This window comes from Staurois parvus, unplaced genomic scaffold, assembly GCF_062004578.1.
Source record: "Staurois parvus isolate SC_StPar_1 unplaced genomic scaffold, SC_StPar_1.0 ptg000418l, whole genome shotgun sequence".
NCBI lineage: Eukaryota > Metazoa > Chordata > Amphibia > Anura > Ranidae > Staurois > Staurois parvus.
In genome coordinates, this window is record NW_028318214.1 from 781,675 (window position 1) to 796,614 (window position 14,940).

Consider the following 14,940-nt stretch of genomic DNA (forward strand, 5'->3'; position numbering starts at 1 on the left):
GGACCCTCAGAAGGACCAGAGGGGAAAGAGGGACTTGGAGGACTAAAAACCTGACTGAGGTTTTAATGCCTTCTTACTCTATCCAAAAAAGTTTTATCTAGAGTTGAGTTTTCAGTTCTTTGAAGCAGGTCTTTTCCATACAAACTAAACCTCCACATTTACATTATTGGTTCTTTAAATAATTGAAGCCGTTGGTTTGGCTGGCCATCCGTCAGCTTGCTGTTGGGCTTTCAGTATAACAAATCAAGCCTATGACTCGGGAACAGTGCCAGGCTCTTGGCCTCTGAGAGTGCCCATCTTTCTAGCAATAATTGCCATAAAGCGTGCCCACAGGAGACAGCTTAAACGGCCAATTGACTAATGTTTCAGCCAAAGTGATTACTTTGTTTCATTAAAGGGATTGCTCGCCTTCCCTGTTGTCGAGGCTGTTTAGCGGTTTCACAATCCAGCTAATACGGATGGGTTTCCGCGGAGTGCCAAGTCACTGCTTGTTTGACTCTGCCATAGTTGTTAGAACAACTTACCTAGAAACTTTTTTTTTTTGACTAAAGTAACTCTGTTGCTGAGTTTTAAAAATGTCAAAAAGTATAACCTGCAAAAGATGAGCTACAGCCATTGGAAGACTCTTAAAATTCGACATTTTCATGTTGACATGTTCTGTAGTGACATAGGATCAGATAAAGAAAACAACTGCTTTACAAGAGAGCGAAGATCTGTATCTTTTGCTAAACAATTACTTAGAACCCCCAAAAAATATATACAGTATGTTCTAAAAGCAAAGTCCCTGGAGAATAAAATGCTGGGTATTGCAATTTTTTTTTATTTCACACGATATTTGCGCAGCAGGTTATCAAACACAAATTTTCAGGAAAAATTGCACTTTATTGAATTTTAGTGAACACAAACACAATATAATAGAATTCTTTTGGTAGACTATAAAACAATGATGTTACACCAAGTACATGGATAGCAAACATGTCAGGCTTTAAAGGATAAGTTCACCTTTTTTAACATGTTACACCCATATTCAGGGTGTAGCATTTAATATGTTACTGTTGCAGCAGCCCCTGTCCCCCCCCCCTTTCTACCCCCCTATGTGACAGTGGACCGGGGATCCTCTCCCCACACCCACTGTCACAATATTTTAAAAAAGCAGAGTGCAGGGCTCTACCTACCCAGCCGCTTCATTCATTCACAGATTCCTGTGAATGGGAGAGTTCAAGTACTGACAGCCTTTGCTGCCGATGACTTGTAGTTTTGAATGACCTACCAGGGTGCTGTTGAGCGCTCTAGGTAGTTAATTGATGCCTCCTGTCATTCAGTAACAGCATGAGGTACAAGCAGACAGAAGCACTGGCATTCTGCAGGAGCCTGAGATTGCACCCGCAATGTGCTTTGCAGGTGCAGTGCTTTGCAGGCTCCTAGTATAAAAAATAAATGCAATATTTTTTCCTTTTTTTTACGAAAGTGAACTTATCCTGTGGATTGGCGATAAATTACAGTACCTTAATGTTTTCATAGATTATGTTTTAAAAGCCTTTACAGTTACCAGTTTAGAGTTACACAGAAGGTCTGGTGCTAGCATTATTGCTGTCAATCTGACATCCGCAGCAATACCTCACATATGTGGCACGATCACCATCTACATATGCGGGCGGGACTCGCATTTTCGCATGAGTACAGGTGGATGGGGGCACTTCAAATTTTTTTCTATTTTATTTAAATCTATTTTTTACACTGTACCTTTAATTTTTTTTTATGAACGTAATCTTATCACAAGGGATGAACAACATCCCATGGGACAGCATGGGTCTCTTTATGGAGAGATCTGAGGTCTTATCTCTCCTCTGCCCTCCAAAGCAGCCGATCAACCTGAGACTGGTTTCATTGGCTTCTATACAAGCTGGTAGCAGCTTGTAAACAAAATGAAACCAGAATAGACAAAATCCTCAACACACAAGGACAGGGGTGTCAAACACCATTCCATCGTGGGCCGTATCAGTTTTATGGTTGCTCTTAAAGGGCCGGTTGTATCTGTAAGACTGGATGTCCAGAGCACCCCGCCCTCCCATTACATCAGATGTCAAGAATCCCATACCCTCCCTAACATCACCATGCACCCCATTGGAGACAGAGCTGGAAATCAGAAAGTGCAGTGTCTGGAGGAGGACCAGAGGAGGAGTAGAGTCAGTTACCAGAGTCTGCTGAATGCTGAGACTAGGGGAAGTGTCAGGGATCCCAGCGCCTCGGGGGTGTGCGCATGCGCAGAGCGCTGACTCGTCCGATCCAGCGAGCACTGAATCCTAGGCAATCGCGGCGGCGGCCGCGCATGTGCACTAGCGATCGCGGCCGCACCAATGAGAGCACAGGGCGGCCTATTTAAACCTGCCCTGTGCATCTCCAAATCGCCTTCTGGTCTTGTCCTGTTCCTGTGTTCCTGATTATTCATGTGTTCCTGATACCTTGTTGCCGACCCAAGTCTGTCCTGATACTGCTGCCTTCTTCTGCTCTGACCCCTGGCTACGTCCTGACTATTCTGTACCTGTTCCTGATTGCCTGACCTCCTGTTACTGAACCTGGCTTGTGACCTGTTATTCTTCTGCCTGCCACTCTGCACTGTCTGCTCCGCTGTTACTGACCTGGCCCGTCTGATCACGCATACCTCTTCACATCTGGTTCTCACCTGCTCTACGCCATTGGCTTCCGCCTCTACCACAGCTGGTGTTCCTCGGGGGTTGCGACCTGGTCTCAGGCTGCTTCAAGTCCATCCCCACCATCAGGGGCTCTGGTGAACCAGCAGACTGAGGCTTAGACTCCGCGCCCTGGGGGATTCCGGCCAGTGGGCTGCTAGAGGCTACCGCCAGTCGGTCGCTGACAGGAAGTAGAGATGAGGGGGTGCTTCAGCTGCACTGACTGGTGCAGGATTTGGCAGAGGAGACAAGGTGGGGGCGGAGACAAGGGGTTACCTGCAGGAGAGGTGCAAGGGCCACATGAAATGGCCTGGAAGGCTGGATTCGGCCCGCGGGCCTTGTGTTTGACACCTCTGCACTAGGAAGTCAGCGAGCTGTAGGAGGTCTTACTGGTTTGACATGATCCATATTGAGTGGGCTTTGATCATAGACTTGGCATTTGGTTGGATTGAATTGGCAAACAGCAACCATGTACATGAAACCCTTAAAAGAAGATATCGTGATAAAAACAAGACTATTGAAAATATTAATGCAAAATTTTGCTTGTGCACCTAGCCTGTCTGCTAAGTCACAGTGACTGCTCTCTTCTAAAAAAAAAAAAAAAGCTTCATTTTTTAAAAATTTTCTTTTAATGAGACACGTTATATAACAAGTTCCAGCACGACAAGTGAACTTTGTTGCTACAAAATGGCATAATAGAGTTTTGTGATTCGGTAATTTGCTTGAAAAATGGAAAAGCTAAATAATGGCCCTGTCCGTCTGAGCATCCCGTTAATTCACACACCTTAAAGGAACTAGAAATGTGAAAATAAATTGAAGATGTTTGAAGGAGATACGCCGCAAAATGATATTTGCCATTCCGCCATGGAAGTGTGCCGTAGCAGCTTGCTTAAAAAAAAAAGAGCGGACCGTTCTCATCCTGTAATTTAGACGTTATCCATGCCTTCTCCTATTTTAAAGGTCAAATCTGCAGAGCGATTTGCATAATGCCGTTGACACTGCAGAGTAAGTGAAAATTACTTATGCAAAGCAATGTGGAGGCATGTCTGATATATAATTTAAAATAGTTCTTGCTGAACTGTTGAAGGCAGACAAAAAAAAAAATCTCAATTTGTCTGTATATATTAAAAAAAATAGTAAAATCATTTTGAAGCTGCATTTTGTGCATCTGCCATTATTCCTTCTTTATATTAAATTGCTCTCATCCTCTATACCAGGGGTGGCGAACACGCGGCTCTCGAGCCGCATGCGGCTCCCGGCCAAAATGAATGCGGCTCTTTGCTCTTACTTCTTTGATCTTACCTGTTCCTCTATCCAGCGGCGCGCTGTCTTCCGGCTTCTGTAGTGTGGGCACTGGGCATGACAGCCGGGTGCCAAGTGCGCATGCGCAAGAAGCGGTGCTTTTTGGGAATGGTAAGGCGGTACCTGGGACACATGACAGATCCCAGAAGCTGTCGGACCAATCACAAAGCTCAAGTGCTTCTCGCTCATGCGCACTGGGCACCCAGCTGTCATGCCGAGCGCCATTACAGAAGCCGGGAAGACAGCGCGCGGCTGGATCGAGGAACAGGTAAGATCAAACAAAAACTCTGCGGAAGTAAGAGCGGGTACCTGTCAAATTCAGGTACCCGCTCCCCACCTCCCCAAAGGTCAGCAGTCATCTGTACTGTCCGCAGTCTCTGGTCATCCCTGTGCTGTCCGCAGTCTCTGGTCATCCCTGTGCTGTCCGCAGTCTCTGGTCATCTCCTGTACTGTCCGCAGTCTCTGGTCATCCCTGTGCTGTCCGCAGTCTCTGGTCATCCCTGTGCTGTGTCCGCAGTCTCTGGTCACCCCTGTGCTGTCCGCAGTCTCTGGTCATCCCTGTGCTGTGTCCGCAGTCTCTGGTCATCCCTGTGCTGTCCGCAGTCTCTGGTCATCCCTGTACTGTGTCTGCAGTCTCTGGCCATCCCTGTACTGTGTCCGCAGTCTCTGGTCATCCCTGTGCTGTCCGCAGTCTCTGGTCATCCCTGTGCTGTGTCCGCAGTCTCTGGTCATCCCTGTGCTGTCCGCAGTCTCTGGTCATCTCCTGTGCTGTCCGCAGTCTCTGGTCATCCCTGTGCTGTCCGCAGTCTCTGGTCATCCCTGTGCTGTGTCCGCAGTCTCTGGTCATCCCTGTGCTGTCAGCAGTCTCTGGTCATCCCTGTGCTGTCCGCAGTCTCTGGTCATCCCTGTGCTGTCCGCAGTCTCTGGTCATCCCTGTGTTTTGTAAGGGGAAGAAAGTGTTATGGTGAATAATATGGTTTTAATTATGTGTTTTTGTGTGAGTGTTTGTCTGTTTTGGCAGGTCACTGCGTGGTGTGGCTCTCTGACTTTCACAGTTTAAAATTTTGGCTCTTTGTGTCTAACTTGTTCGCCACCCCTGCTCTATACACTGTCTTGAAATTTAAATCCATTCAACAGGACAGGAGCTTACACTGGTGGCTGGCATGAGGTATGAGTGGTACCAATCCAAACTGACAGGCCATATGTTTCTTTAAAGTGCACCTGTCATAAGACTGTCTGGCGGCGATACGTTTTACATCACAGGTCAGAAAAGTGTCTAAATTTGTTATCTTTGTACAAGTCCTGGTTTGCTGATTGAAAAGTGTGGAAGCCATCATCTAACCCAGCCTTTCTCAACCAGGGTGCCTTGAGGTTCCTTCAGGGGTGCCTTGGCAAAATGTCTACACATTGCCTAAAACTTGTATACAGCAGGTGGAGCAAGCCTGCCTTTTAGTTATACAAAGCCACAGGTTTTCATTGTGCACCATTACGACCTTCTAACCACTAGCGTCCTGACAACTAATGACATCATCAGTTGATAAGGAGGATGTCAGTTGCCTGCACAGCATCCAAGTTTGACCCTCCCCTGCCCCTCTCCATCAGTGCTGGGGTCACATAGGCTCAGTGATGGAGAAAAACTGAGGGAGAGGAGAAACACTGGAATACTAGTCAGTACCAATTTTCAAAAGTGGATTTGCTTTGGAAGAATAAATCACCTCTAATGTTGGGTGTCCTACGTGTGTGGATGTTGCTGCTTTATATAAAACTATTAGAATATTTTTTCACATTTTAGAATGGGGTGCCTCGGGACTGTCCATAATTTTAAAGGGTGCCTCAGGACGGTCCATAATTTTAAAGGGTGCCTCAGGACGGTCCATAATTTTAAAGGATGCCTCAAGACGGTCAACAATTTTAAAGGGTGCCTCGGGACTGTCCATAATTTTAAAGGGTGCCTCTGGACTGTCCATAATTTTAAAGGGTGCCTTGACTGAAAAAAAGGTTGAGAAATACTGATCTAACCATTCAACACTGACAGAGGTGCTTAAAATCAGCTTTTTATGTAAACCCTTTATCCCAAAAGGAAAAAAAATGATTGCTGTAACTGAATTTAAAATGTGAGCTGGAGTTTGACTTCAATTTGTTGGTGTATCTAAATCTGCTACTACATTTATGACTCGCTTCCTCCCCAGACTGACAATGCTGCTGTCCAAAGGTGCCCCCTGTGCTCCTACATCCAGAGTGGGGGCACTCTAATACAGGAGATATGTTACTAGTCAGATCACCAGGTGAAAACAGAGGGGGAAAAGCCTAAAAAGAGAAAATTAATGCAGCCACCACATCTAATGATTGGTAAGCTGCAATACATTAAATTTGTGGTTTTGAGTTTAAAAAAGCACTTTTGTCGGGTTGTATTTTTCAAGGAAGTCTATAAAGTTGGGTCCACTTTGCAGAGGCATTCATTAAAGTGGAACTAAACCCATTGATTTAAAGTGGTTGTAAACCTCAGACATGAAATATGAACAAAGTATATCCCTCTATAGAGCACTAAGTGTAATTTCTGTCTGCTGCTTCATTCCTCTGCTGTCTGTATGAATCACTTCTGACAATTTTTTCTGACACCAAGAGAAAACTGGTGACAGGGAAGGGACCACCAGCAGATTGACAGCCTCAACTCTGTTCCGGTGAGCTGTGTGGAGGGGGGTGTGTCTCTTCTCTCCAATCAGCTCTCAGAGCTCTCCTCACTGAGCTCTGCAGAGTGTGACTTCAGCTCCCCGCCCCCTTTTTTCTGAACTCTTAGACAAGCTTTATAAATTCTGGAATTTGAGAGGATGTATAGGAGAGAAGACTGCAGACAGACAGGTACAGGTTATGTAGGAGGATTTGTCTCATCTCTGTGTATAACCTGAGGCCAATCACTTCACTGTATATATATATGGGTTTACAACCACTTTAATTGTTTCCCAAAACCGTTATATCCAAAGCATGCCATGAATGATAACTGTCATAGTTGCTTGTGCTCTCAAATGAACTGTCAAGTTATCAAATGGCTGGTGTCATAACTGATCATATGCGCATCATCATTGCAACTGCAGATAAAACAGAGGCTAAGATGCCAGCTTCCTAGGCTGTAAAGGATAAGAGGGTTTAGTTCCACTTTAAAGGTGGAGACAACAAAGTAAAAGTGAGCTGCTGACAGTCACATGACCTAACATGCCAATTTCTGGTCATGTGGCTGGGAATAAATCATACGTTTATGCTCCTATCTAACTCAATAATGCCAGTTGAATTGAGTAAAAGAGATCTATGTTTAGAGTCGGGCCTGTTTTAAATGGGTCATTGTGTACAACAGAGAAAATATAAATGCAATATGGACACAGTATGCATTCATGTTAATTCCTTGGACAAGAATGGTCATTATATGCTGTATTATCTTTGGAAACAGAAAACAATCCAGACTAGTTCCATATTTTGTGAGAGCATGGAAGAAGGAACTAGAGCTTGAGTTCACAGTGATCCAAACGCAAAAAAATCCTTAGGTGAACAATCACATTTCATCCATCAGTACCAGAATACAGGAATCATGCTATAAATTCCTGTCTAGATGGGACTCTCTCCCAACTATCTATTATGTTCTAAGGCACTTCTTCTACGTGTTGTAGAGGATGCACACAGAATGGAATTTTCCTCCATATATGGTGGACGTGCCCTAAATTTAAACTATGTTGGGAGTCTGTCTCACTGTGGATGGAGAAAACTACCCTCAAACCTATCAGGCGTGGACCTCTCCAATACCTATTTTTTGTTACTTCCTCTTTTATCAAATCTTAACATAATAGTGTAATTTCCCACCTCTTAAATGTAGTCAAAGGTCTAATCCAGCCTTTCTCATTCTTTTTAATATGGAGGAATAACTTTCCAGGCTCAGGGAACCTCTACTAATAATTACTGTACAGTATATATACAGCTCACAGTTTATTAGCGTGATTGTCACTGGGAAGAACTATGCCATTCACAAATAGCTAAAAAGATCATTGCTGTCAGTGGTTACTGATCTGAGAGGCAGGCATTGCCCATTGCTCAAGGAACCCCTGACATCCTATGGAGAATCAGAGGAACCCTTGAAATAACTTTTTGGTCTCAGGGAACCCTTGCTAAAAATAAAATATATCTATAACTCCTGATACATTAGTGTGATGGTCAATGAGAAGAATGCTCCTTACACTTGTGGTCGTTGGGAAGAATTATCTCCTTACAGATAGCTGAAACGATCATTGGTGTCAGTGGGAACTTATCTGAGATGAAGGAATTGCTCATTGCTCAAGGAACCCCTGGTAACCTCTGGAGAGACTCTAAGTTTCCATGGAACCCTGGTTGAGAAACCCTGCTCTGGAGGAACCCAAGGGTTCCACCAAACACTGGTTGTGAAAAACTGATCTAAGCCCTAAATTCTGGAAACCGCAAACATGCCCAACCATTCTAGACTGGAAAACAGAAGTAAATAAGATAATGGAAGCTGAAAGAAGGGTGATTATGCCTCAGAACAAACATGATACATTTTGAGATATTTGGTCCTGCTGGATCTACGACTCCTCTGATATTGGTAGGGCATCATAGATACTACTCTTCGATCTGTTAATGACATGTGGATGCCAGACCTAAAGATATATTCTATCCGCAATAAAGACACAGAGTCTCCTTGACGTTGTATATTGGTGTATGCCTCGAAGTGAGCATCACGGAGAATTCACTGGAAAAGATCTATGTACCATCCATTGCTATACCCCCTAAAGGTACTAAGGTGCAGACATAACATTTTTAATTCTCAACAAGTACCAAAATGTTTTCTCTTTCTTTTCTTTCATCTATACCAGGTCGACCTCCTCCCCTATGACCCCCTAATTGAATATTTCCCATTTTACAATCTTTGTTTGATATTTTCTAATCATTGTAGTATAATCACAATTTCTAACCACCATGAATATACTCACTGAAATGGACTTTTATGGGTGAATAGCAAGTAACAAGGAATAAATACTGTATATTTGATTCTTAACTGTATCACTTGGTAGTTATCGTCCTAGAGATCTATACATTATCTGTGCAAAGAAATTGTAATGACCTGATATTCATACTTGAAATTTTTGTAAAAACAATAGAACGGATTAGATATATAAAGGAACAGACATTCTCATCTGAGGAAGCCCTTGTTGGACGTAACACATAAGGGGTGGAGCGTCTCAAGTTTACTAGCACCCTTCTGGCTGTGGATCTCCGTTGTTGCTGGCACCTGCCATTTGAGGAGCTGTGCAGTTAACGGCACCTTCCTGGCTGGCGATCTCTGTAAATATACTAGGTCAGCTGTTTGTGGCTGGGCAGATGAATAACTGGTTGGATGGATGGTTCTTTCTCTTAAAGTCACCTATGACTTTTATTTTGTAGGTGGTTTTAGAGCTCTGTTGGCCATTTTTTTGTAATAAAACAGAGCACTTTTTTTGGCATTTGTGTATCTATTGCATGTACGCTAGGAGCTATGTGAGGATTTCTCCTGTTAACCCCTGATGTGCTGGCTTAATATGATGCCTGCATATTAAGAAGGAACATTGCCTGCACTGCTAGACCTCCTATGACAATAGAGGTCTGCAAAGGAGGTGAGCGTTTGGCCTGGAACTTGGTGGAGGAGCTTTCAGCTTCGGTTTGGTGTTACAGCACATTTTTTGATTAGACAAGCGACACAGATTTTTTTTGGCACCTGTCTAGACATTGGGTCAGCACTTATATAGTTCTTCTGACTTTGATTTACAATTTATGTGAAAACATACGAGTGGTTATGTATCTTGATCACAGCAATTTGGCATTAGAATTTTTTATATCTGATCCATTGTATTTAGTTCACACACAAATAAAGCTGCACATATTTTTTGTTCTTATTTAGTAGTCAAGGATTGTCTGGCATTACCCATTGCTGTAACTATCATTTGTGTACATCTGCTTTCATTGATGGGAAATTCACAATACTGGAGCAGCTATGCATTGCATACAATCTGGTATACAAGCTGAAGATAGAAGCTTGGTTGCCATGCACAGCTCTGACTGCTCCAGTTTTGATAAATTCCCTCCATTATGTTCCAAATGTTGCTAATTTGGACATTTTTAGGTGGTCCGTACTGAGTCCTAGTAAAAGTACACATGCCTTACCAAGCTGATCTACCTTCCTGTGTTACAGATTTGGCAGTGATGAGCTGAAACATCAGTTCCTGGCACCAACCATAGCCGGAGATGTTGTGGCATGCCTGGGGGTCAGTGAAGCTGGAGCTGGGTCTGATGTGGCAAGTAAGTGATACTGAAGTTCTGAAATTATGAATTGCGTGATTCATAAAAGGGTACTTGTTATAGACATACACTAGAAGAAGCCATTTAGTTGGATCATCGTGGGAAACCTTTCATAGTTCAGTCCTAGCTTTTGCTAAATTTCTATACATTCTCAGTGATGTCACTGGTCCCTAGTTAATGGACAAGCTGCATTCTTAGTGCTCTTAGGACATAGGACTTAGGTGCACTGGACATCTAGTCTTAAAGATAAAACCGGCCCTTTGAGGGCAGCCATAATGTTGGTGCGGCTCACAATGAAATCGAATTTGACACCCCTGCTCTAGTGGTTGGAAAGGATACATTCTCAGTGATGTCTCAAACCTCTACTGACTGTATTCTCAGTGATGTCACTGGCCTATACTGAATGTGTTGGTTGTGTTCTCAGAGACCACCAGTTTGGCAAAGTCATCTTTCTGGCAATTATCTTTTTAGCTGTCTGTAAGAGTGGCAATCTGACCACCACTGTAAAGGTTGCACTTTTTTCTTTTTTTTTTTTACTGACCACCAAATAAATGGACATTTTTCGCCATGACCCCCTGAATTGGATTCAGTAAGGGTTCTCCAAAACCTGAAAGTTATTTTAGGGGTTCTTCTGGGGGTAAGGCTGCTATAATGAATGGATAGACTACATTCTTAGTAATGTGATTGGTCTTTATTGAATGAATAGGCTGCATCTTGAGCAATGTCACTGACCTCTAGTGAATGGATAGGCTGCATGATCAGTGATGTCACCAGCCACATGTAATTGGATAGACTGCGTTCACAGTGATGTCATTGTTTTCAGGCAAATGGATAGTCTGCTTACTCCGTGTCCACCAGTCTTTATTGAATGTACTGCATGTGTTCATTCTAATGTCACCAGTTTCCTGTAAACGGATAGGCTGCATTCTCAATTATGCATTTTGTCTCTAATAGATAGATAGGCTGCGTCTGTGTGATTTCACTAGTCCCTTGTAAATGGAAAGGCTGCATTCTCAACGATGCCTTGGGCAAATGCATCAGCTGCATTCACAGTTGTATTACAGATCCAGGGTCATCTTTAATATTGATTGGACCCTGGGCAACATTTTCTTGGCAACCCCCTCCCCCATGCAATTTTGCTCTCCACCCCAGCATCCCAAAAAACAAACAAACAAACACACACATAGACTTTAATTATGTTAAACATAAAGAACTGGTTACTGATTGCACATCCTTACCGCTCACTGATTGGTTGATAGAGATTACTGCACATCATTACCACTCATCCATTGGTTGCTAAAGGTTACTGCACATCATTACCACCCACTGATTATTTGCCAGAGGTTACTGCACATCATTACCACTCACTGGTTGCTAGAGGTTCCTGCACAGTATTAACATTCATCCATTAGTTGCTAGAGGTTACGGCACAATATTACCGCTCACCTATTGGTTGCTAGAGCTTTCTGTACATTATTTCTGCTCGTCCATTGATTGCCAGAGGTTACTGCACATTATTACTGCTCCCTGATTGCCTGCTACTCACCATGTCTCCTTCTGCAAGCTTCTCCGGTCCTGCCGCTGCTTTGTTGATCTCCTCCCCTAATGCTTACAGAAGAGTGAGGAAAAAGAATACATACACACAGCCCTTTGATCTCTGCACTACTGGCTGGTAGAAGAAGGGGGGGGGGGAACAGAGGGGGAACACAGAGAGCCGCTCTGCCTCACTGCCTGTCACAACCACTCAGGTCCTACTTTCCTGACAGAGCTAGAGGCAGGATGAGTGGACTCCAGTACATACAGCCCACGGCTATGGCTCTCCACTGTCACAGTGTGGCTACATCTATTAACCCAGCCCGGAAAGCAAGCGAGGGATTGGCTGCATTGGAAAAATATTTGCGGGCAGCGCAGGCTCAAAAGGCAGGTGCTTTGGGCCCCACAGGTCCCCGGACAGCTGTCCCCTTTTCCCTGTGTTAAAGATGACCCTGTACAGATCTATAGTTAAATAATTGACACAAATCTCAGAAATGTGACTCTTTTTTTATGTTCTTAACATTCTCAAAAGCACAGAGATCCCATTTATCCACTATGTTTTGCTATGAGGTGGCATACATGTTGTGCTAGAGGACTTTCAGAAGACAATGCTGTCAATATCTGACTGTTATAAACTTTCACTTTAATGTGCCATTGAGTGATATACTGCCAACATTTACAGTACATACACTGGCAATGTCAGGGGAAATTCTGCTGATCTTTTGATTTCCCACATCTTGTTGAAAATTTACATTTTTTAATATTTGTAATTAAGAGTAGTGGGGCATAATCACAAGAAGGGCATTATTATAGAAGTAATTATATATTCCACAACAATTACATTAGACTAAGAACAATTGACAAAGGCAAGTGCTGATTACTGTGCATTTCTAAGTGTTGTACAGCAACACAGCAAACTAAATTGTATATTAAAGTCCAACACGGCCCCCAGTCACCCCACTTCACCCCAGAGGCCCCAAGCTGTATGTTGTACTTAAGTTTTCTATTTTTTTTTTTATTACACAAACGTTTTTCAGATGCTGTCGGCCCAAGGTAGTTTTCTGCTGATTCCAAGAATGACACAGGCCAGCTGACCACAGTGCTGAACTCTGCTTTAATTCAGTATATATGAAGGGTTGTGATGAAGCTCTTCTTTGCTTTTTTTTTAGCTCCTACATACTACAGAAAGGGTTAAAATACCCTGAACTGGAAGCAGTCCGACATGCTCCCCTGAACACTGCTCCATTTAGTAGCTTTGCTCCGGTAGGGAGAGCATTGTTGATTGGGGTAGTGTGTGGTAGGCTGCCACAACCAGTGTAGTGGATTGTGATAGACAGTCCACGTTTTATTAGATGATCAGTAAAATGACAATTTTATGGTCTTGCTACTTTCTGCTTCTTTCTCTTTAAATTCCTTACTCTTTTAAGTAAACAATCAGATATAAGTTGACAGAACAATGATAATTAAGATGGCGCCTTCATCCGGAGTCTCACCCTAGGTGACTCATTAGAAGAAAAGTATCTTTTAATGTAAACAACCCCCATAAAAGGGAATGAGTTTTTTTGGGGACAATGATTGGAAGATATCAACACGGATGGAAGAACACGCAGAAACCCAGTGGACTTTTTACCCAATCAATGTATATGCTTTGCCTGCATCATAAGCCCTATAAATGATGCTGTTAGTTCCTCAATAAAACAGAATTTTAGGAAGTTGGCAAACTGCAACAGTGTCAGTGTCTTGCTTTCTTCTGGAAAGCTTGTGTCAACCAACTGTAGCACCCTCCTAGATAGGTGCTAGACTGGGTAAAGTTAGTTATTAGTTCTCCTGTAATCAGTGGAGCTGTCTGCGGTTGCTTTGGTCTGCTCTAAGCTTTGCTTGCTTCTCCCTATTTCCTGGATTGGTCCTCGAAAGCAGTGGGTTGGGAGAGTCGGATCTTCAGTGTGAGTATTTATGTGGTCCCAGCCAATCCCAGGGTGAGGATGCCCAGATGGTGGCTGAGGGTGAACATAAATAGTCTGAGACCTGGAGTAAGGGGATTCTTGCCCAGGAGGAGAAGATCCCAGACCAAAGGCCTGCTGCCCTTCTGGGCAGGCCAGCTGTGCTTTTCTACTACTATTGAGGGGGGGCTTGTTCTGCAGAATTCTGCTGAAGCTGGCTGAGGGACTTCTTTTTTGGATCTAGTCTGTAGAATTCACTGGAGAAGTGCCTGGAAGATATTGGAAGGAGGTATCCAATTATCCAAGGATATTAAAGAATACAGACCGTTGTGTGAGACTCAATGGCTGTGTGTCGCTGCTATCCCTTTTGCAATAGAGTCAGCTTGTACTGAAAGGTGGACATTTTTTTCCCTGTCCCTGTGTAGCTCAAAAGATCCATTATCTCCTGCTCTCAAAGACTCGGATCAAACGGGCATTAGTAACAAACAGCGTGTTCATCCGCTGGTGATCAGAGGTTGTGCAGCTCTATCATGAAGCTGGGGAAGCTTGATAAATCTGTAGAAGAGGATGAAAGAAAGAGCGCACAAACCTTGCGCATTACCTCAATAAATAGTGACTAATTTTGTTTAATTTAGGAAATATACTCACAAAGGTGATGGTAAAACAGGCATAAGTAAACCATATCCACACAGGGTTACAGGTAAATCCAAAGGGGGGGATAAAAACTAACGCGTTTCGAAGGGTGCTCCCTTCTTCATCAGAGCTGGGTTGAGCCGATAGAAACTTCAGTATGGCAGAGTTCCCATGGCAAGGAGACATTCAGCCACTGAGTGTCAGTATTACAGCAGTTCAGCCTGCCATACTGAAGTTCCTATCTGCTCAAAAAAGCTCTGATGAAGAAGGGAGCACCCTTCGAAACGCGTTGGTTTTTATCCCCCCCTTTGGATTTACCTGTAACCCTGTGTGGATACGGTTTACTTATGCCTGTTATACCATCACCTTCATGAGTATATTTCCTAAATTAAATAAAATTAGTCACTATTTATTGAGGTAATGCGCAAGGTTTGTGCGCTCTTTCTTTCATCCTGTGTAGCTCAACCCATTATTTGCTGCTGCAAAGACTGTGCTCAGAATCTTTAGGAGGG

The 14,940-nt window shown here is 43.5% G+C and overlaps 1 protein-coding gene across 2 annotated transcripts in view; it reads left to right on the plus strand.

The window, feature by feature from the left end:
* The window catches only part of LOC149454738 (putative acyl-CoA dehydrogenase 6), a 147,120-nt gene that overhangs the window by 82,283 nt on the left and 49,897 nt on the right, over nt 1–14,940 (plus strand). For both annotated transcript variants that reach the window (XM_089687131.1, XM_089687132.1), the window contains exon 5: nt 10,216–10,322. In XM_089687131.1, the coding sequence (XP_089543257.1) occupies nt 10,216–10,322 (107 nt within the window). The remainder of the gene's footprint in view (nt 1–10,215; nt 10,323–14,940) is intronic.